At 47.3% G+C, this 23649-nt stretch overlaps 12 protein-coding genes across 12 annotated transcripts; 5 read left to right on the plus strand and 7 right to left on the minus strand.

Moving 5' to 3' along the window:
* Positions 1-244: 244 nt before the first annotated feature.
* On the minus strand, positions 245-781 carry N7469_008464 (uncharacterized protein; the record flags this gene model as incomplete). The annotated part of the gene is made up of 1 exon (XM_056647382.1): positions 245-781. One exon carries the CDS (start codon positions 779-781, stop codon positions 245-247), a length of 537 nt encoding a protein of 178 aa, XP_056497147.1.
* Positions 782-869: 88 nt separating this feature from the next.
* Positions 870-1778, minus strand: N7469_008465 (uncharacterized protein; the record flags this gene model as incomplete). Its single annotated transcript, XM_056647383.1, has 1 exon — positions 870-1778. The coding sequence occupies one exon, from the start codon at positions 1776-1778 to the stop codon at positions 870-872; it is 909 nt and encodes a 302-aa protein (XP_056497148.1).
* Positions 1779-2669: 891 nt separating this feature from the next.
* N7469_008466 (3-deoxy-7-phosphoheptulonate synthase class II) lies at positions 2670-4369 on the minus strand (the record flags this gene model as incomplete). The annotated part of the gene is made up of 6 exons (XM_056647384.1): positions 2670-3711; positions 3771-3822; positions 3873-3965; positions 4024-4087; positions 4142-4251; positions 4348-4369. The coding sequence occupies 6 exons, from the start codon at positions 4367-4369 to the stop codon at positions 2670-2672; spliced, it is 1383 nt and encodes a 460-aa protein (XP_056497149.1).
* A 417-nt stretch (positions 4370-4786) lies between these two features.
* Positions 4787-5368, minus strand: N7469_008467 (GNAT family N-acetyltransferase; the record flags this gene model as incomplete). Its single annotated transcript, XM_056647385.1, has 1 exon — positions 4787-5368. The coding sequence occupies one exon, from the start codon at positions 5366-5368 to the stop codon at positions 4787-4789; it is 582 nt and encodes a 193-aa protein (XP_056497150.1).
* A 254-nt stretch (positions 5369-5622) lies between these two features.
* Positions 5623-6549, minus strand: N7469_008468 (aromatic alcohol reductase; the record flags this gene model as incomplete). Its single annotated transcript, XM_056647386.1, has 1 exon — positions 5623-6549. The coding sequence occupies one exon, from the start codon at positions 6547-6549 to the stop codon at positions 5623-5625; it is 927 nt and encodes a 308-aa protein (XP_056497151.1).
* Positions 6550-7353: 804 nt separating this feature from the next.
* On the plus strand, positions 7354-8726 carry N7469_008469 (HNH endonuclease signature motif containing protein; the record flags this gene model as incomplete). The annotated part of the gene is made up of 3 exons (XM_056647387.1): positions 7354-7630; positions 7689-7801; positions 7863-8726. 3 exons carry the CDS (start codon positions 7354-7356, stop codon positions 8724-8726), a joined length of 1254 nt encoding a protein of 417 aa, XP_056497152.1.
* A 1600-nt stretch (positions 8727-10326) lies between these two features.
* Positions 10327-11836, plus strand: N7469_008470 (mannitol dehydrogenase family protein; the record flags this gene model as incomplete). The annotated part of the gene is made up of 2 exons (XM_056647388.1): positions 10327-11037; positions 11093-11836. The coding sequence occupies 2 exons, from the start codon at positions 10327-10329 to the stop codon at positions 11834-11836; spliced, it is 1455 nt and encodes a 484-aa protein (XP_056497153.1).
* A 972-nt stretch (positions 11837-12808) lies between these two features.
* Positions 12809-15567, plus strand: N7469_008471 (beta-glucosidase; the record flags this gene model as incomplete). The annotated part of the gene is made up of 3 exons (XM_056647389.1): positions 12809-12878; positions 13053-13659; positions 13722-15567. The coding sequence occupies 3 exons, from the start codon at positions 12809-12811 to the stop codon at positions 15565-15567; spliced, it is 2523 nt and encodes an 840-aa protein (XP_056497154.1).
* A 719-nt stretch (positions 15568-16286) lies between these two features.
* Positions 16287-18590, minus strand: N7469_008472 (uncharacterized protein; the record flags this gene model as incomplete). Its single annotated transcript, XM_056647390.1, has 3 exons — positions 16287-17990; positions 18085-18115; positions 18193-18590. 3 exons carry the CDS (start codon positions 18588-18590, stop codon positions 16287-16289), a joined length of 2133 nt encoding a protein of 710 aa, XP_056497155.1.
* Positions 18591-18973: 383 nt separating this feature from the next.
* Positions 18974-20227, plus strand: N7469_008473 (FAD-dependent oxidoreductase; the record flags this gene model as incomplete). The annotated part of the gene is made up of 1 exon (XM_056647391.1): positions 18974-20227. One exon carries the CDS (start codon positions 18974-18976, stop codon positions 20225-20227), a length of 1254 nt encoding a protein of 417 aa, XP_056497156.1.
* A 231-nt stretch (positions 20228-20458) lies between these two features.
* Positions 20459-21430, plus strand: N7469_008474 (DUF3716 domain-containing protein; the record flags this gene model as incomplete). The annotated part of the gene is made up of 1 exon (XM_056647392.1): positions 20459-21430. The coding sequence occupies one exon, from the start codon at positions 20459-20461 to the stop codon at positions 21428-21430; it is 972 nt and encodes a 323-aa protein (XP_056497157.1).
* Positions 21431-22517: 1087 nt separating this feature from the next.
* On the minus strand, positions 22518-23446 carry N7469_008475 (Zn(II)2Cys6 transcription factor domain-containing protein; the record flags this gene model as incomplete). Its single annotated transcript, XM_056647393.1, has 2 exons — positions 22518-23312; positions 23387-23446. The coding sequence occupies 2 exons, from the start codon at positions 23444-23446 to the stop codon at positions 22518-22520; spliced, it is 855 nt and encodes a 284-aa protein (XP_056497158.1).
* Positions 23447-23649: the final 203 nt, after the last annotated feature.

A 23649-nucleotide genomic window follows, 5' to 3' on the forward strand; every position in this document is an offset into this window, starting at 1 on the left:
CGAGGTTTTATGCTTATAGATCCCATAGAATCTCAAGGTATAGCCGAATCCCGTACCGAGCAGTACCTTGTACGGCAAAAGTTGATTCAGTAGAATGGAAGTTTGTGGCTTTGCATTCAATAACTTTCGCTGATTTCTATTCGTATTGATTTCTAAATGCTGTATTTTGGTTCGTACCAAACCGATTCTAAACTGCAACGGACCTGGTTGGTAATCAAGGTCGTATCAGGCAATGCGCCTGTGTCTATTTCTTGAGTCCAATGACTGCTAGATTGCGAGGACTGATAGAATAGTCAAAGACAGGCTCAACCCAGCATTCTTTGACGGACTCATGTTCGTGCAAAAATTGCCATCGATCCGACACAATCAGCGCTTCAACAACCTGGGCACTGAAAGCCATCAGACTCCAGACTAAACTCAAATTCTTGCGTCCATGCCTATATTCCCTCTCATAGTTGTCCAGTTCATCATCAGACATGCTGCATATCCGTTCCTGGACCTTCACACCATAATAGGGGTCACGGCTGAGTTTAACAGTGGCAGCTCGGACGTAAGCAGCAAAAGATGAGAAGGCGGATTTGCGCAGCGAGCCAAGAATCAGTGGCGGAGGTTTATTGATAGCCTCTTCCGTGTCTTCAGAGTAAAGATCCGTTGGAATGCCCGGTTGGGGCATGACACCACGGTCGACAAGGACACGTTGAATCAAAGCACGGAAAAAATGGCGGGTGAAAAAGCCTTCACTTTCTTCATACCCCCAATTGTAGGGCGCTTGAACTGCCATCATTCGAGCAGTAATATTAAGCTTCATCCCTGTACCTCCATGGCTTTCATATTTTTCAAAGCGCTTTGACATAGGAAACCCGTGTGGGTCATAAGGAGTTCCCCGTTTGATTCAACCGGGGGTGAAGAGAACGTAGAATGGGAAGTTTATAGGTAGCCGGTCCCAGACGCTCAGTCATGAGGTTGTAACAGCAGCCTATCATGGCGACGGCCACGACTGACGGGTTCAGAATTAAAGATCGTATACCGTGATGAACAAGATTTCCGCATGAATGAAGAGAAACAACCATCACACGAGCGTCGCTTGTCTCCTGCTTATCTGTCTTCACCGTGACTGCAGTCTCATCAGAGTCTGTATTCTCGACGGGGACATCGGGCGGTGGTGAAACCACATGGCTGATGATCGGCTCCAGGTATCCGTCTGAAATATCATGCTCGATGTAACTGATCTTGCCTCTTGAGTCGATCTCTGGTTCTTCTGGCTTTTGTCGGGGTTGTTTGTTCTTTGAGCTAGAAGCTCGGAGCTCATTCGGCTCCAAATTAATTTCACCTAGCATTTTGAATATGGTCGTATCCTCAACTTCTGTATCAGGATTTGTCGTCGTTGAAGGTTTGCCGTCCGATGAGGGTTGTGCCCCCGCCTCAAGTTCTGAGTCCGATGTCTCCTTGGAAACGGCGACTTCAGGTGTACCATTGCAGTCTTTACAAGAACTCTTGCTGTTTTGCACATAGACCAATTTTTCCTTCTTCTTCTTCTCTGCCAGCATAGCATGAACGTCCATTCCTTGGGCACCGCTAATATTATGATGCCGTCGTTCAATCGCAATGATGTGTTTGTGGTAGGGTGAACTGGCTAGTGTTCGACCTAGATAATTTTGCCCAGACCCAAAATCGACAATATGTGATACAGGCTCTCCGCGACGCTCATGGACCACATCTGCTAGAGACGCAACAGACCGAGAAAAGAACTCGACTTCGTGAAGTTTCTTTTTGTTCATACCCACCGTCGTTTTATATGGGAGAGGTTTTCTCGCGTCAGGTATATTAAACTCTCGCCGCAAACTCAACCGCCGAACATTATAAATGTAGTCAATCAGACTCGACGGGGATGTGGCCCACCATTCCAGGTTTTATTGGTGTCATCTCCACTATTGCAAGAGTCTCGCAGTGGTTCAATATCCTCGTGCAACAGAAGATGGAGAATTTGGTGGACATCAAAATGTTCAAAAAAGTCTCTCCATTCAACAGGTAGAAGATTAGTATAGAGATCAGGTTTTCGAGTTAAAAAATCGAGAATATGAACTCCTCCACAGAGATTCATAAATAAAACAGTCGAAGTTGAGAAGTCCAATAACGCATCGATGTAGGAGTCTGGGTCTTCCCACTCCTCGGCAAGTGGAAGAGGGCGAGACGGAGCCATATTTGGTATTCCACACGGATTTAGAATTTGACCAAATAATTGAAGATCTTCCAAGCTTTGAATTCCTGCAATTTGTACTTCGACCTGCGTGGCCGCGGGGAATTCGACTTCCAAGTGGATCTCAAAAGAAAATTGCGAGTCCAATGGAATCGCCTCTTTGGGAAGACGGGCTTATCGGTGATGAGTCAGCCTTATCGTACATAGACACCTGAGTATTACGGCGAACTTGATCAAAGCAATTAATTAACTAACTATACTTCTAGGCGTTTACTCTTCTGTGATCTCTACTTCAAGGATCAAAACACTCTCAAATATGAAGAGTAATCAGCAGGAGGAAGGTGTCATAGCTGTATCCCGAAAATGATATATTTATTTGGAACTGGTATTAGAAAGTGGGACAAAATGAATAAAAGGGCCGAGATATCTTCTCCGTGAATCCTATTCCAATTCACCAGGCCTTTGTGAAGATCTAATCATCCGACTCTTGGCGGTAGAAACCTGCAACAAGGAAAGCTAATTCAAGAGCCTGTTTCTCATTGAGTCGAGGATCACAGAATGTTGTGTATCGCTCACCGAGTCCATCTTCAGTCAGTCCAGCGGCACCTCCGACACACTCTGTCACAGCTTCACCCGTAAGTTCGAGATGCATACCACCTAGGAATGATCCTGCTGCCCGATGAATTTCTAATGCCTGCCGGAGCTCGTCCAAAATGTCTGTGAAATGGCGGGTTTTGACGCCAGATGGGGTAGCCTGCGTATTGCCATGCATGGGGTCACATTGCCAAACAGGGATATGGCCGGACGCCTGAACGGCAGCAATATGACCGGGCAGGAAATTGGCGATCTTCTTTGCGCCATACCGTGAGATAAGGGTAACTTTTCCAATCTCTTTGGCTGGGTTCACCACGTCTAGCAATTGTACCAGCTCATCGGGCTGCATACTCGGGCCAACCTTGATACCGATCGGATTGGCGATTCCTCGGAAAAATTCCACATGGGCGCCATCAAGTTGGCGTGTTCTATCGCCAATCCAGATGAAATGGCCAGAAGTAGCATAATAACCATTTCCAGTTTCTCCAGTGACTTCATCGCTAGCATGATGTGGATGGCGCAATAGCCGTGTTAGAGTCTGCTCGTATTCCAAAGAAAGGCCCTCGTGGCTGGTGTAGATATCAGCGGTTTCAACGCCTCGATCTTTGTCGATGCCAACCGTTTTCATAAATTTCAGTGCGTCCTTGACAGCCTTCACGATCTGAGAATACTGTTCTTTGATTGAGGGCGTAATGACATGACCAAGACCCCAGTCGAGGGGAGAGTGAAGATCTGCAAGGCCTGAGGAAAGAGATGCGCGCATGTAATTCAAGGTCGCGGCGGAGTGAAAGTAAGCTGATACGAGACGGGATGGATCAGGTCGCCGAGACTCTGCATCGGCAGCGAATCCATTAATGTTGTCGCCGCGGAATGAAGGCATCTCCACCCCATTGATAGTCTCTGTGGGGCTGGATCGAGGTCTATAGTTATAGAATGATGAGCGAATGAGATTATGCAGAATAAATTGAGTCAGACACACTTAGCAAATTGACCAGCGATTCGGGCAATTCGAATTACGGGTTTGTTCGCTCCTGAGTCGAATGTGAGCAAGTGGATATCAATAGAAGATCGATTTTCTTACCCCAGATGAGAACTAAGCTCATTTGTAGCAAAAGTTTGACTTTGGCTTCGATCATGTCTTGATTGCAGTAGTCAAAAAGCTCAGCACAGTCACCTAAATAAAAGCATTAGTATGGGAGAGCGCTATTGCAAGCTTGGAGAGGTTGTAATACCTCCTTGGAGGACAAAGGCCTTGCCTAATGCGACATTCCTCAAGCTGTTCTTGAGGTTGGTAATCTAATCATCATATTAGACATACATGCATATGAAGAAGGATAATTCCAAACATACTTCTTGAGTAGTAACAAGGGGTGGGAGCTTCTGGAGTTTGTCTAATGCGTCTTTGACGCCTTGAGTGTCCTCGTAAACCACATCCTGCTTGATGGGTTTGGTTGTCCACGCTTGATGAAATGTCAGTGATCCATCGAATCAGGAAAGAGTGTACACCACGACTATGCATCATAGCAGGTTGGGAAATTTATCAGTGAAGAACGTACAGTTGGGAGTCCAGTCTGCCATGATGAAGCTAGTGCTGAAGCTGACGGAGAGACTTAGTGGGGCCAGGCACAAAGGGATAAAACGATCAGATCGACAATTGGCAGATGCTGAGGAAGTACAAGCAAAATGTAGAGTCTATCTTCTATTTTTTTGATGAATCCTAGCAATTTTGAAGATGTTCAACCCTGCATTGGAAATGAGTCAAGGGAATGAATTGCTTGAATTGGAAGGTTTTTGGCTACACAAAAAAGAAACAAAAAAATCGAAAGAAAAATAAACGCGGGCGCTTATTCGCGGAGAGACTCGATGAGTCATGCGTGGGGCCTGATTGATTAGGCATGAACTTTGAATTGGTTAGTTAACTAGTTATAGTGTTGGAATGTTCAAGCATTAAATACGTACATTTGAAAATGTAACTTGGTAAGATTGAACTTATAATTATTGGTTGAATTCACATTGCAAGAAAATTGTATCTTGTATAGGGGTTTCATAATAGGGCCCAGTTTCGACAAATCCATGTTTGCGGTATAAGTGTAGTGCCGCGGTCATATTGGGTAGAGTATCAAGGCGAATACCTCGATATCCCAAAAGTCTTGCTTGTTTCAAAATAGCCTCTACTAGCTTATCCCCTAGCCGAAGGCCGCGTGCTTCAGGGAGGATGTAGAGTCGCTTCATCTCACACCATCCATCCGTACTACGACGGAGCGCGACGCACCCAAGAGCGGCGATATTAGACAAGGACGGAGTACCATCGACAATTGTCGAGTTCGAAGCAGGATCATTCAAAGAGTTTGAAGAATTATCTTTAGACTTGGGATGTGAATCAATTTGCCATGGGGTTCGTGCGATGAGAAGTGTGCCCCCTTCACGGGCTGCATATTGACCAGGTAGTGAGTCAAGTTCTTGTTGAAATGATTGAAAAGTCAGATCAATCCCCAGTGATGCAGCATAGGCCAAAAATAATTTATGAATAGCTTGAGTGTCCCGTGGGAATTCTGCAGAATCTATGTAGATAGCCATGAGTGGAAGAAAAGAAAGAGAGACAAATTGAAATAGGAAGAGAAGATGGGCTTTCCACTACAATTAAAAAAAGGGAAGGTTTCTCCACCTCGGCATTGCTAATAAACGCCGACGCTCTTGTGGGTATCCCATTGTTGATCGATGACTGTTAACAGTTATAGTATGCATATAAGTCCGTGTGGACTTCCTTCATTCTACCTGCATTTAAGACGAACCAGAAATCACCATTCGCGAAACCAAGTCAACACACTACATTATTTTTTCGCCCAATTCCACTTCCTCCTGGCCCAGCCTTCTGCTGTCTCAGCCTTGATTCCTTTCTGATAATTCCATGTTTCTGACAAGTCCCACGCTACGCCACGTCCCTGGCCAAAGACTGCTTGGTACTTGAGTAGTCCATTCTGGGGGTCATCGGCTAAAGCAGCCTGCATTGTCTGTGTCTTGAGAACATGTCTTGAGATCGACTTCCCCGTCACTCTTTCGACCAGTTGGGCAAGTTCTTCATAACTGATAGTGTCGCCGCCAATAAAGATAGGTCGATTTTCGAAGAGATCTGTCTCTCCGAGGACAATTTCCGCCGTGATCAACCCGATATCTTCCGCGGTAGTGAGAGTGACACGATTCTCCAAGCTTCCGAGCGCGTTCATTCGGGAGTGATCTAGGTCAACTACCCCAAAAGAAGGCTCAAAGAGAAAACTCGTGAACATGCCGGTAGATATAATTGCCCAACGGGTCTTATTCTGTGCCCGTAACAAGTCGCGTACATCGAGCTGCTCATCAAAGAGATCCTGTGGTGAGCCCCGACCAATGGTATCATAATCTACCCCAAACTGCCAGGGGATGAACCGTGATATTCCAGCGGCGAGAGCGGAACGAGTAATCTTCAACTGAACGCCAGTACCCGAGACGAAACCTGTACACCCGATGACGGTGTCATAATTGGCAAAAATTGAGGCTAGCTTCTGATCGGAATCTTCGACAATATCCCCGGGGACGAAGTGAATTCCTAGCTCCTCTAGGGCTTTATTCTGCTCTTGTTTGGATGGGCTAGAAGTGTTTATGCTGTCAGGACGCATCAATACCGCGGTGACCACGGGGCGACGTGGATGCCCGACGATGGCTTGCAGCACCTGAAGCCCTAGCTCGCCAGCACCGATGATGAGAATTTTGCGGGAGGTCATGATCTTGGAGTTGAAGTTGATCTAGAAATATTGGCACGTCTGGGAAGAGATTTTTAGCATTTCTAGGTATATCTGCAATTGAGGATACTTAATAGCTTTGCCTGAAACACTTGATATCCGTTAACTCCGTGCTTTGTAATTGTGCAGACAAGCCCCGCTTCAACAAAAGCCTGAAGGATCCGCCGAATGAGATGATATTGAAACTGTTTACTCGGAGTAACACGAGGTTAATTCCAAAACATGCACCGTTCCCCATAATAAGTCACACTTCGTCGACAAGCGAAATATTCAGCCATGTATTGGCTTTTCGGTATGAATCTTCAATACGGGATCTCCACGCCATACGTAGTTGCGCTAGGGCTAACTACTAGCCGCATTGAGTTTCTTGATTTGTACAAAAGAGGAGTACAAGAGAAGTCAGGGTATGTACTTCATTCTAATGTAGGAAGTATGGATTGCACCTTCTCTTTCTATGTTCTTTCCAGTTATAATGCAGTCCATGGGTCGTACTTGCCTTGACTTGAACGGTAAACAACCATTTCTGGTATAGAAGGCATCCCCCCTCCTCTCACCTCTTCTTCTTTTCTACTTCCTCATCTCCCTCTCCATCATCTGCACTGCTGATTACCAGCAGTATCTCTGTTTCTTCTCTCTTCTGTTCCCCTGATCTCACAACCCTGGGTCAGCATATTCTGTATTTCACATTCCATACCTATTGTGGGCATCAGCATTCGGTCATCTGCAGCGCTGGCGACCAGTGGAGATTCAACCAGATCTCAAGTATTCCACTTTCCATCCGCAACGATGGCGACTGGCGCTAGTTATGACCCCGAGAACGTATTTCTCGACGAGGTCAGCATTCTCGCCGAGTTTGACGACCCTGAGCGTAAGAAGCTAATAGAGAATATCGTGGAAAATAATCCTGAACTGGTCGAGGTTCCTCGATTTTCTTTCTTTGCACTGTGGTTCAGTGATATAAAGAGGCTGAGAGAGGTTGCCAGCTGGAGTAACCCAAAGTCCGTCGGTTATCAGCTTCTGGCGAATTTCATGTCCGTGCAGGAACTGGATGTAGCAGGGATCGGTAAGTACCAATTTGCCCGTGAGTTTAGGCCCGGGATTGACACTACTCTGTTTTTAAGTGAGTGGTAGGAAGCAGCTACCAAGATATGAACAGGACTCTATCCTTGGGAAAAGGGAAAGGCAGGATGCCGGTGAGGAGCCGTCAAAAAGACTCACCGGGGTCAAGGAGAAGGTATTGTTAATTAACAAGCTTATATTTTATTAGACTATTTACTGATTCCACTGCCAAATAGGTCCTTGCGCGTGACAGAAACCGATGTGTTGTCACAAACCACGGAAAGCTCACGCTACAAGTCGCACATATTATGCCCTATAAACTTGACGGTACCCGTCGCGACTCGCTATGGAGATGGCTGGGGTTTTTCTGGGGAGAAAGCAAGGTCATAGAGTGGAAGGGTCAAGTGCTAGGGGATAAAGACATAATCCGCACGGAGCGTGTCCACAATATGCTCACGCTACTATCACAAATTTATCTGTATTGGGATGAGCCTGTCTGCGCGTTCCGTCCCATTGAAGTAAACCACGAGAAGACGTCGATGGATCTAGCCTTCCATTGGCTGCCCCTACCGGACACAAAGTCGAAAAGGTCATCCAGACTCCCGCTCCAGAGCAATCCTTATCCTGACCTCCTCCCTTCCCTTCAAAACTCCCCTGGAGACAACATCTTCGCTTTTAACATGGACACGAAGTCTTTCATTAGGTCGGGCACGAGATTTACCATCACGACGGATGACCCTGTTGACAAGCCTCTTCCTTCGTTTGAATTGCTCGAGTTGCAGTGGCACCTGGGCCGAGTGGCCGCGATGCAGGGGGCAGCAGAGGAACTTGACGACGAAGGTGACGGTAACGATGATGATGATTCTGTTGCGGTAATTTCGCGTGCTGCCTCGAATGAAAATCGTGACCTCGTCTTTCGTAAACGCCAAAAGAGGTCACCATCACATTCACGATCCAGGTCATCGAGTAGATCCCGTGGTCTTCTTCGTCTCCCGGAGAACATCAGGCCGCTTCGCTCGACTAGTCACTCCAGGTCACCGTCAGTGAAAAGCTTCGACCTCTCTGACATCTCGGAGGTGCCCGATCATGTTCCCTACTAAGTCTTCCGCTTCGTGATAGTGTCGGTCTGTAATGGCGTCGCTCTGTGATATTCTTGCTCTGCGGTAGTCTTGCTGTGTAGTAGTCTTGCTCTTCTAAGTCTGCTTTGTCTTTATATAATTATCTTGTTGCCGAGGCACATGATTCTAGTTATAATGGAATGATAGATTGTGTAACTGCCCAGTTAGGCAATCTGATAGTCTACAGACATCTATCAGAATGCTCATGTGGATAAGGCGTGGGTCAAGGATCAGAGAGATAAATTGTGTGGTTTCCATTCTTTTGTATATGTATTGTTTGCCTGTAAAAACAAAGTAGGATTGCCTAAGATAACCTTAAGACCTGTTACCTCGCCGGTATCTATCAATCTTTATATCTACTTCCCGTGCCACTCACGCCTTACCCACATGAGCATTCTGATTTTCCATCTGCTGGCGATTTGCCTTTTCCAAGGCGGCTTTGGCAATTTCAAATGCAATTTGAGCCATTTCAACTTACCTACACTTAATAGTCTTCAGTGCAAATGGATCTTTTACCTTGCATTATTTGTCCTTGAATACCTATCCATAGGTATGTGTCTACTCGACATCAGTCGATTGATTAACCTCATTCGATTGTAAGGCCAGTAGTACCTCGTCGGCACTCTGCTAGTACTAGGGTCATACCAGAATGGATTCTGGTGCTACTACTGTACCAATGTACACAAGATATATATATTTCGGGGATATTCGGAGATACCAAGTATCTTCGAATATCCCCGAATATATACTTGACAGTATTCATGCCGAATATCTAGTGATTCACGTCATCCTGTAGACTTGAGTACTGTAGTTATCCCACTACCCCGCTTCACATGCTCCATCGATACTGTATACATCATATCGACAACAGAGGGTTCAGAATGAGATCATTCTGGTTCACCAAAGTTGTTGGATAACTTGAACTGGCTGTGTTTTCGTGTTTGGTGACCTCATTCTGCCGGGCGGTGGATCCCTTATGTAATTAATTGATGCCTCATTCGGCCTCAGGCCACTATCGGCGAAACATCCCGCCGATTGCGACGACGAGCGACTTCGTTCGATCAACAGTCGAAAATGAGATTCAATCTCAATGCTTTTTCTTCGAAGAAACGATCAAGTGGAGAAAATGATCTCGGGATTCCTGCCTCAAACCAAATTGATGGGATGGGATCAATGCAGAGATTTTTCTAGCTCGGATTCAACCTACCCGCCCTGTTACTTACTACCTTATAGGGAGTCCGGAATGAGAGGCAAAGGGTCTGACGCAAACAGGGAAACTTGGGTCCGAGCAACAAATACGCAAGCAAAACACACCCAAAGCTCGGCCTGAAATTGCCCCAATTCGCCTCCTGTGCTAAGAATATTTGTTGATTTGGTTCCACTTGCCCCAGGGTCAGAGTGTCCCGGCTCCACTTGACGGCCGGATTGGCTTGCATCCAGCGCGTGATGTAATCCAGCTTTTCGCCCAGGCATGTTTCGATCGACCTAACCTTTAAACTGGCGGTGTCCCCTACTTGCTTTCAATTTTTTTCCTTTCTTTTCTTCAACACTTTCTGTTTGATCCCTCGCCACACAATTGATCATGCCGCCTCTCAAATTGAACTCTCAGAACTTATCACAGATCGCGACCGCCGGGGAATCCCAGGTCAAGGTCCCAACTTATGCTCGCGGTGACGCCGTCAAGGAGGGTATTGTTCACATTGGTGTCGGTGGCTTCCACCGTGCTCACTTGGCTGTCTATGTCGATAAGCTCATGCAGAACCATGGGGTCACTGACTATGCCATCTGTGGTGTTGGTCTGCAGCCCTTCGATTCTAAGATGCGTGATGTTTTGAAATCCCAAGATGGTCTCTACACTGTCATTGAGCGTTCCGCCAAGGGAAGCTTCGCCGATGTCGTCGGTAGCATCAATTCCTTCCTTTTTGCCCCGGATGATCGTGAAGCTGTCATTGCTAAAATGGCTCACCCTGATACCCATATTGTATCACTCACCATCACCGAGAGTGGCTACTACTATAACGAGAATACCCATCAGCTTCAGAGCGAACACCCCGATATTCAATACGATCTCGATCCGGCCAACGAGAACAGCCCACGTACCACCTTCGGATTCCTCTACGCTGCCATGGCTCGCCGTCACCAACAGGGTCTGAACCCTTTCACTGTCATGTCCTGTGACAACATGCAGAAAAACGGCGCTATCACACGTCATATGCTTGATTCTTTCGCCCGCCTAAAGAACCCCGAGCTTGCGAAATGGATCTCCGAAAAGGGTCATTTCCCCAACGCCATGGTCGATCGTATCACCCCCCCAAACCGCACCTACCGATAAGGATGTCCTGGCAAAGGATTTTGGAATTGAGGACGCATGGCCGGTCGTGACTGAACCATTTATGCAATGGGTTATTGAAGACCACTTCTCTGATGGCCGCCCCCCCTTCGAGAAGGTTGGTGTCCAGGTTGTGACTGATGTTCACGCAGTTGAACAATTCGAGAAGCACAAACTGCGTCTGCTCAATGGAAGTCACTCAGCCATTGGTTATCCTGGTCAATTGGCAGGATTCCAGTACGTCCACGAAGTTATGGAACACCCAGTATTCCGCAAATTCGTCTGGCAGATGATGCAAGAGGAATCCAAGCCTAATCTGCCTGATATTCCCGGCGTCAACATTGACGAGTACTGCGAGACCTTGATGGAGCGATTCTCCAACCCTACCATCATGGATCAACTGCCCCGCGTTTGTCTGAACGCTTCTGGCAAGATCCCTCAATTCATCATGCCGTCGATTGCTGAGGCTATCTGGGTTACCGGACCCTTCCGTCGCCTGTGTTTCGTCGCGGCCGCTTGGTTCCGTTACATCAACGGCGTCGACGACAATGGCAAGACCTTCCACGTCGAAGATCCCATGGTCGAAGAGCTTCAGGCCAAGGCTCGTGCTGGAGGCACCAACCCTGCTGAGCTTCTTAGCATTAAGAGTCTGTTCGGTGATGATCTTCGTGGTGATAAGCGTTTCATGCAGCAAATCACCATCACATTGGAGGAGATTACCCGGGATGGTATCTTGAAGACACTTCCCAAGTATGTCGACTGAACAACTCGGCCGCAATTGGCTTGAGGGCCTATAAAAGTATGTCTATGATTGCTAGCGATGTTTTTTTAACGATTTCTTTGCTACGGATTACGACCTCGGGAGGCTGTCATATAACGAAGAAGCACGGGTATACCTATGGATATAGAGGATGATAGATCAACCATAATTCAGCCGTCACAAATTCACAGTTCACAAATCCAGTATCCAGATCACACTTGTAGCTTTAAATCCATCGGTTGTAGATATCTGAATATATGAAAGTCAGGGCATTCCTACTAGCTTAGTATAGATGCATCTTAGGTAGTTCTATTAGTAGTGACTGTTCTTCTTCCAACGAAAGCAATCCCCAGCTATTACTATATAAAATCAAAGTAATGATGATGCCAAAGAAAGCATTATCATCCCAATTAGCTATTACTGTTCATTCCATTTCATGCTCACATCATCATCAGCCATAGTCATTCCCTAAGCGATACCCGAAGTTTACCCGGACAACTCAACACCTTATACATACTGTACATATTGTACAGTGTCCTCTACATCTGATCTACCCCACAACACTCCTCGTATCAACTTCAACAATCTCACTAAATAAATCAAAATAACCACGTCAAATCCGGCCAAGCGGCCCGAACTGCCGCATCCGGCTAAACTTCGGGCGCTTCTCCGTGCCTCATCGAGCTGAACTCCACCAACGACGGATATCGTTTCGCCAACATGCGATCTTATACGTGCTCAGCCCTGCAGCAGAAGTGGGGGTTTACGTGCCCACGTATTGTTTATATATCAGCCCCTCTCTGCTCATTATCAGTTCAACACTATCCATCGCATCTAGTTGTAATCGAGAAAACGCAAAGTCGGAGAAGGACTCGCATAGTAACATCATTCAAGGGACCTTCGGAGTTTGCGAATCATACAGCGTTTGAACATTTGAACTATTGAATAATTGCATGGTTCAATCACACCGACATCATGGCTCGTATTGATGTTGAAAAGGTGATCGAGGAGCTCACTCTCGGCGAGAAGGTTGCTCTTACAGCTGGTCAGTATTACAAATCTTATATTTACTTCTTGCTTCTAGTCCTGCCCTGTGATGTCTTTTATTCATTCGTTCATTGTGCTCAAAGCTCAGACTCGTTGGGTTGCTTGATACGATATTGGCCTGTCGTCAGCCCCTTCTAAGCCACCTCGAGCTATCACTAACCATGCGTAATAGGTCGTGACTTCTGGCATACTGTGCCAATTCCGCGCTTGGATATTCCCTCTCTGCGCATGTCAGATGGTCCCAATGGCGTCCGAGGTACTCGGTTCTTCAACGGCATCCCCGCCGCATGTTTCCCCTGCGCCACCGCCCTGGGAGCAACCTGGGACACTGAATTACTCTCGCAGGTCGGCAAATTGATGGGTGAAGAGGCCATTGCAAAGGGCACACACATTGTACTTGGCCCTACCATTAACATTCAGCGATCTCCATTGGGTGGTCGTGGGTTTGAGTCCTTTTCCGAAGATGGCGTATTATCAGGTACTCTGGCCGGCCACCTGTGCAAGGGCATGCAAGACGAAGGTGTGGCAGCAACATTGAAGCATTTTGTCTGCAACGACCAAGAGCACGAGCGAATGGCTGTGAACAGTATTGTCACAGATCGAGCCCTTCGCGAAATATATTTGATGCCCTTCCAGCTTGCTATGCGTATCTGTCGGTCTGCGTGTATCATGACCGCATACAACAAAGTCAATGGGGCCCACGTTAGTGAAAATAAGGCATTGATTGATGACATTCTACGAAAGGAGTGGGGATGGGATGGTCTTGTAATGAGTGATTGGTATGATTATACAAGCCTTTTTTTTTTAACTAAAAAAGACAGATTATTGACACCAAGTCCAGGTTTGGCACATACAGCACATCAGACGCTATCAACGCTGGCCTTGATATCGAGATGCCCGGAAAAACAAGGTGGCGCGGCGAGGCTCTTGCCCACGCCGTTTCATCTAATAAGGTCGCCGAGTTCAAGCTCGATGAACGTGTTCGTAATATCTTGAACTTGATCAATTGGGTAGAGCCCCTGGGAATTCCCGAGGGGGCACCTGAGAAGGCATTGAACCGTCCGGAGGATCAAGCCCTGATGCGTCGAGCAGCTGCCGAGTCTGTTGTTCTCCTAAAGAACGAGCAAAATATCCTTCCATTAAAGAAAGACGGGTCTGTGTTGGTCATTGGACCAAATGCTCGCATTGCGTCTTACTGCGGCGGTGGCTCGGCTTCACTAGCCCCGTACTATCTTGTGACACCTTTCGAGGGAGTATCAGCAAAGAGTAGTGGCGAAGTCAAATTCACCCAGGGTATCTACTCGCATAAGGAGTTGCCTTTGTTGGGCCCTCTCCTGAAGACTGCCGATGGTCAGACAGGATTTACCTTTAAGGTATACAACGAGCACCAAAGCGCGGGCAAGGACAGAACTCTTGTCGATGAGTTACATCTCATCAGCTCAAGTGGATTTTTGATGGATTATGTCAACCCTAAGATCAAGTCCATGACTTATTACGTCGACATGGAGGGCTATTTCACCCCCGAGGATGACGGATTGTATGACTTTGGTGTCACCGTCGTTGGAACTGGCCGACTCCTGGTAGATGGCGAAGTTGTGGTCGACAACACCAAAAACCAGGAGCAGGGATCAGCATTTTTTGGCACCGGTACCATCGAGAAGCGCGGTTCCAAGGAGCTAAAGGCTGGCACAACCTATAAGGTCGTCTTCGAATTTGGCACAGCTCCCACCTCTGATCTTGATACTCGCGGGATTGTCGCATTTGGACCTGGTGGTTTCCGCTTCGGTGCCAGTCGGCGTGTTAGCGAGGAGGAATTGATTTCTGCAGCAGTTGAGCAGGCTAAACAAGCCGAACAGGTGGTCATCTTTGCTGGTCTCACGAGTGAATGGGAAACTGAAGGATATGACCGAGACCACATGGATCTTCCTCCTGGAAGCGACGAGTTGATTAGCCGCGTCCTAGCCGTCAATGCTAACGCCGTTGTGGTTCTTCAATCCGGCACACCTGTCACGATGCCCTGGGTCAGGGACGCTCGTGCTGTTGTTCAGGCTTGGTTCGGTGGCAATGAATGCGGAAACGGTATTGCTGATGTCCTCTATGGCGACGTCAACCCGTCCGCTAAGCTGCCCGTCACTTTCCCTCGTCGTCTGCAAGATAACCCATCCTACGTGAACTTCCGATCTGAGCGCGGACGTGTCCTCTACGGCGAGGATGTCTATGTAGGCTACCGATTCTTCGAAAAGAGCGCAGTGGAGCCGGCATTCCCGTTCGGCCACGGTCTATCCTACACTACCTTCTCACGATCTGATCTCAAGATCGACACTGTTCCTGAGCAGGCTAAATACGCAGAATCAGGAGAGCCTATTACAGCGTCAGTTACTGTTACAAACACTGGGTCTGTTGCGGGAGCAGAAATCGTCCAGCTCTGGATTGTCCCACCATCGACTGATGTCAACCGTCCCGTGCGGGAACTCAAAGCATTCAACAAGGTTTTCCTTCAGCCTGGAGAAACAAAGACGATTCAACTATCCGTAGAGAAAAAGATTGCTACTAGTTGGTGGGATGAGCAGCGTGAGCAGTGGATCTCTGAGAAGGGCCGATACGATGTGCTGGTGACTGGTACCGGGTCTGAGGAGCTGCGAGGGGAATTTGACGTTGGGAAGACTCGCTTCTGGCTGGGACTATAAGCTGCATGTCTTTTACGGAGACTTCGGCGAGGCAGGCAAATTGGTGAAGTGATAATCTTGACAACGTGGTGTTGAATTGCATTGGAGAGGGTTGATAATTTCTACCCATCTATTGGATGATCAGTGATGAGCTTTATGACGAATCTTGTAGGTTGACTTTAATTAACTGCATTTATATCTCAATAGAAGACTGGCTCGCCATGTCTTTAAGTTTCTGTCGACAGGTTCTCTATCAAAGGGAGAAACGATTCTCTCAAGTTCGTTAGGGGATCGTAGGCAACTCGAAGTCCGAGGTTGATACCGCAGCACCAACCCAACTTTGAATAGCGTAGTGAGGAATCAAGATATCAACTGTCCAATAAATTCTCCTTTGTTCCGATGAAACTTGAGTTGAGATCGTGATGATGTCCATCGTGGCGCGGTACTTGCTGTTTTTGCACGCGGGGTTGAGCTATAGCAGAGGTTGTTGCTCGGACTTCATGAATTTCACTGTGAATGAGGGGAGGATAAGTCTGAAAATTCCCAGATCTTTTATGTCCATGAAACATTGGTTTGGAATCGAATTGACGAGGTCGATCTTTTCGTCATCTCGAGTCAAAAATCTCTACTAAGCTGAACATCATACTCACAGAAAGTAGAGGGCCATGAGGGCTCATTCCAAGATTCGATCTTGTAAAGTGGGAGCAAAGAGGGTAGCGAAATCATGATTCTCTGAATAATTACCAGAAAGCATTTCCCCCCAACGTCCAATCCAATGCTCGTAAGTGTAGTGAATTGGTCTCCGATTGAAATTGCAACTGAGGGTGCATGAGGAATGTAGCATTAGGCTGGGTGTATTGGGTCCCCCATTCATACGGCATATGATCAATTGCTGCCCGCCCTGTAACAGGCAATTCGCTCAAATTTACCCTGGACATTACATCCCCGGCCTGTGTATCCGCGTCCTGGGAAGCTCCATTCTCTTCTATCATTTTCTCTTTAATGATTGAAACAATTGAGGGTGGAGCCGCTTCCTCTCCCTGTTGAATCAATGCGTCTTCGCGCTGTTTCCACGCCATGAGAACAATATTGGTAAAGAGGTCAAAGAAAGGGTTGTTACGACCTTCAGCGACATTCACACGGACTTCGAAGTGATTGCTGAGAACACGCCAAGCTTCCATCGCCTGACTGCCAAAAGGGCGTCTCCGTAAATCTTGAAGGACATGGACGTAAGCAGGAAATGGAAAGTAGAATTGAAGTAGCCAGCGGTAGCCTTTGGTTGAAGGCGAGCTCATGATCTTGGCATCACATTCGAGGATGGTTAGGGCATTGCGTATCATGATATCCCGCTGTGCATCTGTCTGGGACTCCGGCGAGTCAGAGAACCTCCAGTAGTGTTCAAGAAGGCGATATTTGGCAAGTTGAGACCGGGCCATGCATAATGTCATTAAGTGAAGGGGATTGTCTGGGTTGCAAGTCCGGAGGTATTGATCCTCGATTAGATTCTCAAAGGCGACAATGTTTCTACTTTCAGGGACTAGGTCATGTTGAGCGGCTTTGGCGACGGATTTCAGTTGTGGGTTTGTGAAATCTAAATGAAATTCTGCAAAACGGATGAAATCTCCAAGAAAACTCCTAACAACAACGAATAGCGCATCGCTTGTCGAGCCTTGAATAGACGGTAGGCTTTTCATCTCAGGACGAAGCTCAGTATCGTTCACATTGAGGGGGATCTTACAATCCCAAGTAGGGTCCATCGCCACGGACTTGGAATCGGCCAGTTCACCAATGCGGCTATCGATTAGTTTCAGAGCCCACCAGAGTCTGCGACGCATTTCTAATTCGAATGATGAGCTGTTTGCATCGTCCGGTTCTCGATGGATTCCCATCCGAATTGCAATTCGCATCGCAACTCCCAGCATAGGAGACAAAGACCGAGGGTCGGTATTGGGTCCAATGGAGAGGAGGAAGAGAAAATATGCAGTGAGGCATTCACGATCGTTCGTGCGCAGATATCCACAATTAAGTAACGATTGTTGACAACCAAACTGGTATATTTCCAAGAGCTCGTCTCTGGGAGAATTGAAAATGACCTGGCATTCGTCTACCGTAAGGCTCATTATGGACATGGCATAAATACTGAACATCAAAGCTTCAAGGGTTGACTTCACGTTTGCAACATTGCTAGCTGCTTCGATTATTCGTCCCTGTAAAGTGGGGGTGTGCGTGACTTTGAGTAACGGATCGATGTTGTCAAGATATATCTGCCATAAACGGAAGATCTGGACAGGCTCCGGATGCAAAGTCGATAGTGCAATTGGAGTGTGCCGTATACCAAAGAGAAACTGGTCATTTTTGACATAGAGCTGATCCATGGCTCCCTGAATTTTTGCCTGACTAACTCCGTCTTGAGTTGCCTCTTCGTCGTGTTCTGGCCGTTGAGGCTTTAATATGTCTGCCATCAGCGAGGACCATCAAAAGAAGAACAGAAACAAGAAGAGGCGAAATAGAGAGGTTAAGAGATCAAAATGGTCATACCCATTGCTTTCTGAGAACATTCCAAAGACTTCTAGTAAAAAGGTGAATAATGTTAATGTATACATCTTGAGGGTTCACTAAATAGCACATCTATCATTCTGCACATACTTTGCCTCGGTCGACTGTTTTGGCGTGGTAGTACTCGGGATGGGCTCTTGTTCCTCGTCCGAGACATCATCACTCTCAGCCATGGGAGAAACTGGGGATGATTCGTTTGCCTCGGCTTCGCTCTGCAGAGCCCTAAACTCGATATCGTTCTGCAGTAGTAAAGTCTCATACTTGCGGATACGCTTTAGCAAGTCTCGTTCTGGGTAACGACGCCTGGATCGCCGCGGAGTCACAGTAGCCGGAATGCATTCTTTCTGAAATCGAAGGCAGTTTGCGCAAGGGAATGTACGGTCGCATTTGACCTTTCGCTGTTGGCAGAGTACACAAGCGAGCACCCGCTGTGATCGACGTCGGATATTGGAGGAGTCCGAGGTCGTGCCTGGCTGAAGTTGTGACATCTCGGGCAAGTATTCTAGCTGGGCAAGAGCCGGGGCCTAATATTCAATTGATCCCGTTAGAAAATTCCGAAGTGAAACCCGTCGATTGTTGGCCGATTCAAGCTGTTCGCGAGGCGATGTTGAAGTTCGGGTTTTGCAAAACCCCGAAAACGCAATCATGTGACTCCTCGGACTTTGACAATCCCCGAATTGTGTTGTGAGGAAGGCGCGATGTGAACTCCTTCCTTCCATTCGTTGCGTCAAAAAAATACAAAAAGAGGAAGGAGGCCCATGATGGCTCCTTCCTTATTCTCTTGTCTGTCCTTTCATGCCACGTGAAAGTGCGAAATCAACAAAGTCGTCTCGCACTTCACGACTTCATCTCTTCTCAACTGGACAAGAAAATGTCACCATCACCACGAATTGCCATTGTCGGTGCCGGCCCTGCCGGTTTGACACTAGCTGTACTTTTGAAGGCTCGCGGCATATCACCTGTGGTCTTTGAACTTCGACCAAAACCCACTGAAGAGGAACTCAGGAGACCGTCCGGATCGCTAGATCTGCATGCAGAATCCGGCCTCGCTGCTATTAAAGAATGTGGTCTCTGGGAGCAATTCACCCAGTTGACGAATGAATGCAGCGAAGCCCAAATTGTCGCCGATAAAGATGGTCGTATCTTACATCGGGACGAGGGTGATTTAAGCGAACGCCCAGAGATATCTCGTCACGCTTTGATCAAACTTCTTTCCTCTTGCTTACCTTCTGATTCCATTAGATGGGAACACAAACTGCTATGCGCCACCGAAGTTCAAAATCATTCTGGGACCATGGTTGAACTCGATTTCGGGGATTGTGGAAAACACTTTGTCGACTTGGTCGTCGGGGCTGACGGGGCCTGGTCACAGATCCGGAACCTCTTAACAAACGCGAAGCCTTACTACGCGGGTACTCAATGTATTACGTTAGATATCCCACAATTGACTGCAAGATACCCCCACATGGATGCTCTAGTCGGACGTGGAAGCTTCTCCGCTTTAGGGCTTCGCCATGCAGTCATGTCACAACGTGGGCCTCAGGGTTCAGCGCGAATCTATGTGTTTTTAACAGACCCGGATGAAGGCGCTGCAGTATCTTTAGGGCCTGGATATCAAAATGCACATGATTTCAAAGAGATGATCTTGACCAATGATGCTTTACTTGGACGCTGGGGCTCGAGTATCAAAGATCTAGTGGGATTGGCCTGCGATCAGCAAGCAGTGAAGAATCCAAGTAGCCCTATCGATATTCGACCTTTGTACACACTTTCTATTGGTACAGCATGGGTGCACAATCCATGCGCGACACTCGTTGGCGATGCGGCACACCTGATGTGTCCGTGGGCTGGAGAGGGCGTCAACCTGGCCATGTGGGATTCCTTGTTGTTGGCTCATACCATTACCGAGGCTGTTCATTCCGCAAAGCCAACTGGGCCATCGTTCCGCTCGAGATTGAGCCCACTGCTGAAAGAATTTGAAGCAGTTCAGGCGAAACGCGCCAAGGAAAAGGCAGAAGAAACGGAAAGGAATGGGAAAATGTTATTCGCGGAAGATGGAGCTCGCGCATTCGCGCGATTCTTTCAATCCGTCTATGACACCACAAAAAAAGACGATATTGACTAAGAAAACGGTCCGGAGGGGCAGAAAACACCACAAGAAGCAGTGGGCACAAAAGAAGATCGGTTTCCTAGCATCGAGAGAGAGTTCCTCTCTGCTGTAGGTGAAACCAACCACTATCAACCAAATACATCCAAAGATCAACTGGAAACCCCGGCAAGTCATCCAGAAGATTCTAATGACTCTCATTCCTTGGCCACCCTGCCGACAGGTCGACATGGGATTCACAAACAGGTGATGGCATCGCCCACTGCTTCTATTCCCGCTAGCATGCCGAAGATTACGGCCCGAGGACTCGACCATCGTGGCAATCCCGTCATCACACCACAAATGAAGGCCATGTCAGCTGAAAGCCAGCGAGCCTTCAACGTGAGTATGCGTGGCGTTTGGCCAGATGTTGACTGGCGGCAGATAGATGGGCAGCCTCAATACCGCGTAGCAACTAATAATTTTGCTCTCCGAGCTATCTGCGGCCAGCGTTTCGGCCATCCGGCACCACCAGGCGAAGAGTGCAGCAATTGTCGCAACGGACAGGGTCCATTTTTGACCTGCAAGGTTGCATACCTTCCCGAACTCCCGCCACTCGATGGAATGAAGCCTATTCCTGCTAAAGCTTTATTTAGTGGTGGGTGTATGGGCTGTGGCCTGAGTGGAAATGGCCACAGATGTTCTTTGCGACAACCACCGGAACCAAAATGGACACGAGACTATCTGAAAGAGAAGGTCCCGACTCATACATTTAGCGTGCCCCTTTCACGTAAGTCGGTTACTCCCCAGAAGCCGCGAACACAGCGAAGGCAAAATCGAAACCCTAGCACACCAACAAAGCAAGGCCGTCCTGGCCCTGGGCTCGTTACAATGCCAAACTCACCCACTCCATCCCCCTCATCTGCTGCTGGCTCTTTGCGACGACGTTCTAATTTCACTAGCACGGCCCAGGGACATGTAATGGTCCTGCCATCACCGGGTCCTAGATACATTTCTCCTTTGAATGAGGGGAATGTGTATGACAACATTCAGTCGCTTGATCAAGCATTGCTCGAAGTTCGACTCGCCAAAGAGCGTGCATGTTTTGATATCGATTTACTGCTCCGCCGACGCGATGAACTTTTCCAGGCTGTCAATGAGACAACCGAAGGATATGAGAACATTGGACGGTTCGCCAATCTGATCTCCCACCCCTCGATCAAGATGGACGTGGATTTTTGAAAATTCTGAGATGTCCGTGTTCTTCTGACATGATAGATGATTTATGCTGTCTGCGAAATCTAAAACCAAAATACCAATCTTAATCTTAATCTTTTCTCATTATTCTCAATATTGCCTGAGCAAAGCTCTCCTATCCACTGTACGGGGATTTCCATCGTTCAGAATTATCTTCTAAGTTGGTGCTATGTTCTGGTTCCATCCTTCTTCATCCAGATCTACTATTTCTGTCACTTTTCCTGATGTACTCACTGATGATGCCCGTATCTCCTTTGAGAGACCATATCTCAACGACAAGCTGAGCATTGAGTTGACAGATGGATCTTCCGCAAGGTACCAAGTCTTCTTCCATGCCTCACTCACGTAAGTTGCCATTTCAATCCCCATCATTGACAGAAAGGAGCAAAATTGAAGACACCAGAAAAAGTTGTCTCTGCTTCTTAGGTGAATGTAGACTTTGAGCATATGAGGCATGGAAACCAGCACTGCAACCATACCCCAAAGCTCCACCTGGCCCTGCAAGAAAAATGGGATCGAACGACAAAATTGATCAGCATAGAAACCAGCAAGCAGAAAGTCAGCATGAGTCGTAGGATCGACGGCAAAGGTACTCCGGGTATGTGCGAGCACAAGTACTTCAGCTTGATAGATAAGTGAGTGAAGCACGGCCTGCGAAGTCCAGAAAAACATGTGAATCCTTGCATTATCAAGTGAGACAAATGAATAAGGTGAGCCAAAAAGATCATCAACGGGTGGCAGGATATGCTGATTTGATTCATCTCTGATAAACGGAGGCCCCCCCAATGACGGCAAGATTACTAGAATACCATGTCATGGCCGTTTCTTTGAGAGCTCGACATTGACTTAGCAGCCCCTGGCACAGGGTTCGGTCTGAGTGATCAGCCTGTTCTATAAGTGTTATGAGAGATCCAAGATCGACGAAAATCTCGAATAGCCCGTCAATGGGATGGCCAGTCTTAGAGTCGATCAGGTATTGAAATTCCTCCCTCGTAAAATCCACTGAGGTAAGGGAATATATCTAGAATAGAATCCATATTAGTCTAACTGCCGATGACAATCCCACCCCCCATCAAGTAGGATAGCGGCGCCATACAACTGCCTGTTTTTGCTGGTGATAGACGGCACGCATCAAGGAAGATCTCGGTGGGCCATTATAAGCGTATGTTTGGCGTAATAAAGGGTTGCTTTCTTTCATTTCTGGTGCCCAGTTATCGCATCCATGCGGATAATGGTGGCCCTTTTTTTTGCCATTAGCTGAAGTTATAGTTATGGCTCCAAGGAGTTTCCGGCTTTGTTTATATAGTGCAGGTAGTAAATTTGGAGATCTCACCTCCAGAATTTTGAGAATCACCATAGCCCTCATGTAGTCTTCATTATAAGGATCTTGGACCATTAATTTCGAGATATGATGAGTTGTGGCACGATGCAGTTGAACGCCATAGCGAGTCATGCGATAATCACGATTGAATCGGCCGAGTGATATACAAGACATGGCACTAAGGGCTTTTTCGGAGATCATAAACTTATCATCTCGGGTTCCAGGCCGCTCTAGCATATTCGAAGAGTTCAAAAAGAAATACTGCACTTGCTCGATGTCCGTCGTGCGTCGGACATTCGTCGGGAAATACGCGCCAAGCAGGAATGAATATAGCTGAGATCGCATAACAGCCCCATTATGTACGACTGGTGCCATTACAGGGGCCTTCTCTGTTTCCCTGTTATGAGTGCTAGTAGGATGAACGACTTCTCGCGTTTGTTGTCGTGTGATATTGGACTGATGAATGAAAATCCTAGATTTCACGTAACCTGGACAAGGGATACCACGACGACGGCAACGCTCGCATTCTGGACGAGAGGCATCACACTGTTTTAATTAGCAAAGAAACACCAACCTATCACATAAGACTCTAAGAAAATGGTCATCTTCAGCCGACTGACTTTGATCTTGCGCTTTTTACAGTTCTGACAGGCCGTTGATCTCCACGGAATTCCACCCATACTGCCCCGCGTGCTTAGCGGCGCCCGAAATTCGGGGTACCTTTTTGGGGCTTCAAAAGGGTGGAGAAACCTAATCCTTCAAGATCGAGAGAAACAGGTAGATCAAAATTCGATAAGCTAGGTCCCCGATTAGTTTTGAGGAATCTAAGTAAGCTTCAGCAACAACAAACATCGCGTGGGGAGTTCATCAAGAAAGGCGATTT

This window comes from Penicillium citrinum (assembly GCF_028827155.1).
Source record: "Penicillium citrinum strain IBT 23319 chromosome Unknown utg000008l:1.0-2707905.0:1.0-2709502.0, whole genome shotgun sequence".
In the NCBI taxonomy this organism is placed as follows: domain Eukaryota; kingdom Fungi; phylum Ascomycota; class Eurotiomycetes; order Eurotiales; family Aspergillaceae; genus Penicillium; species Penicillium citrinum.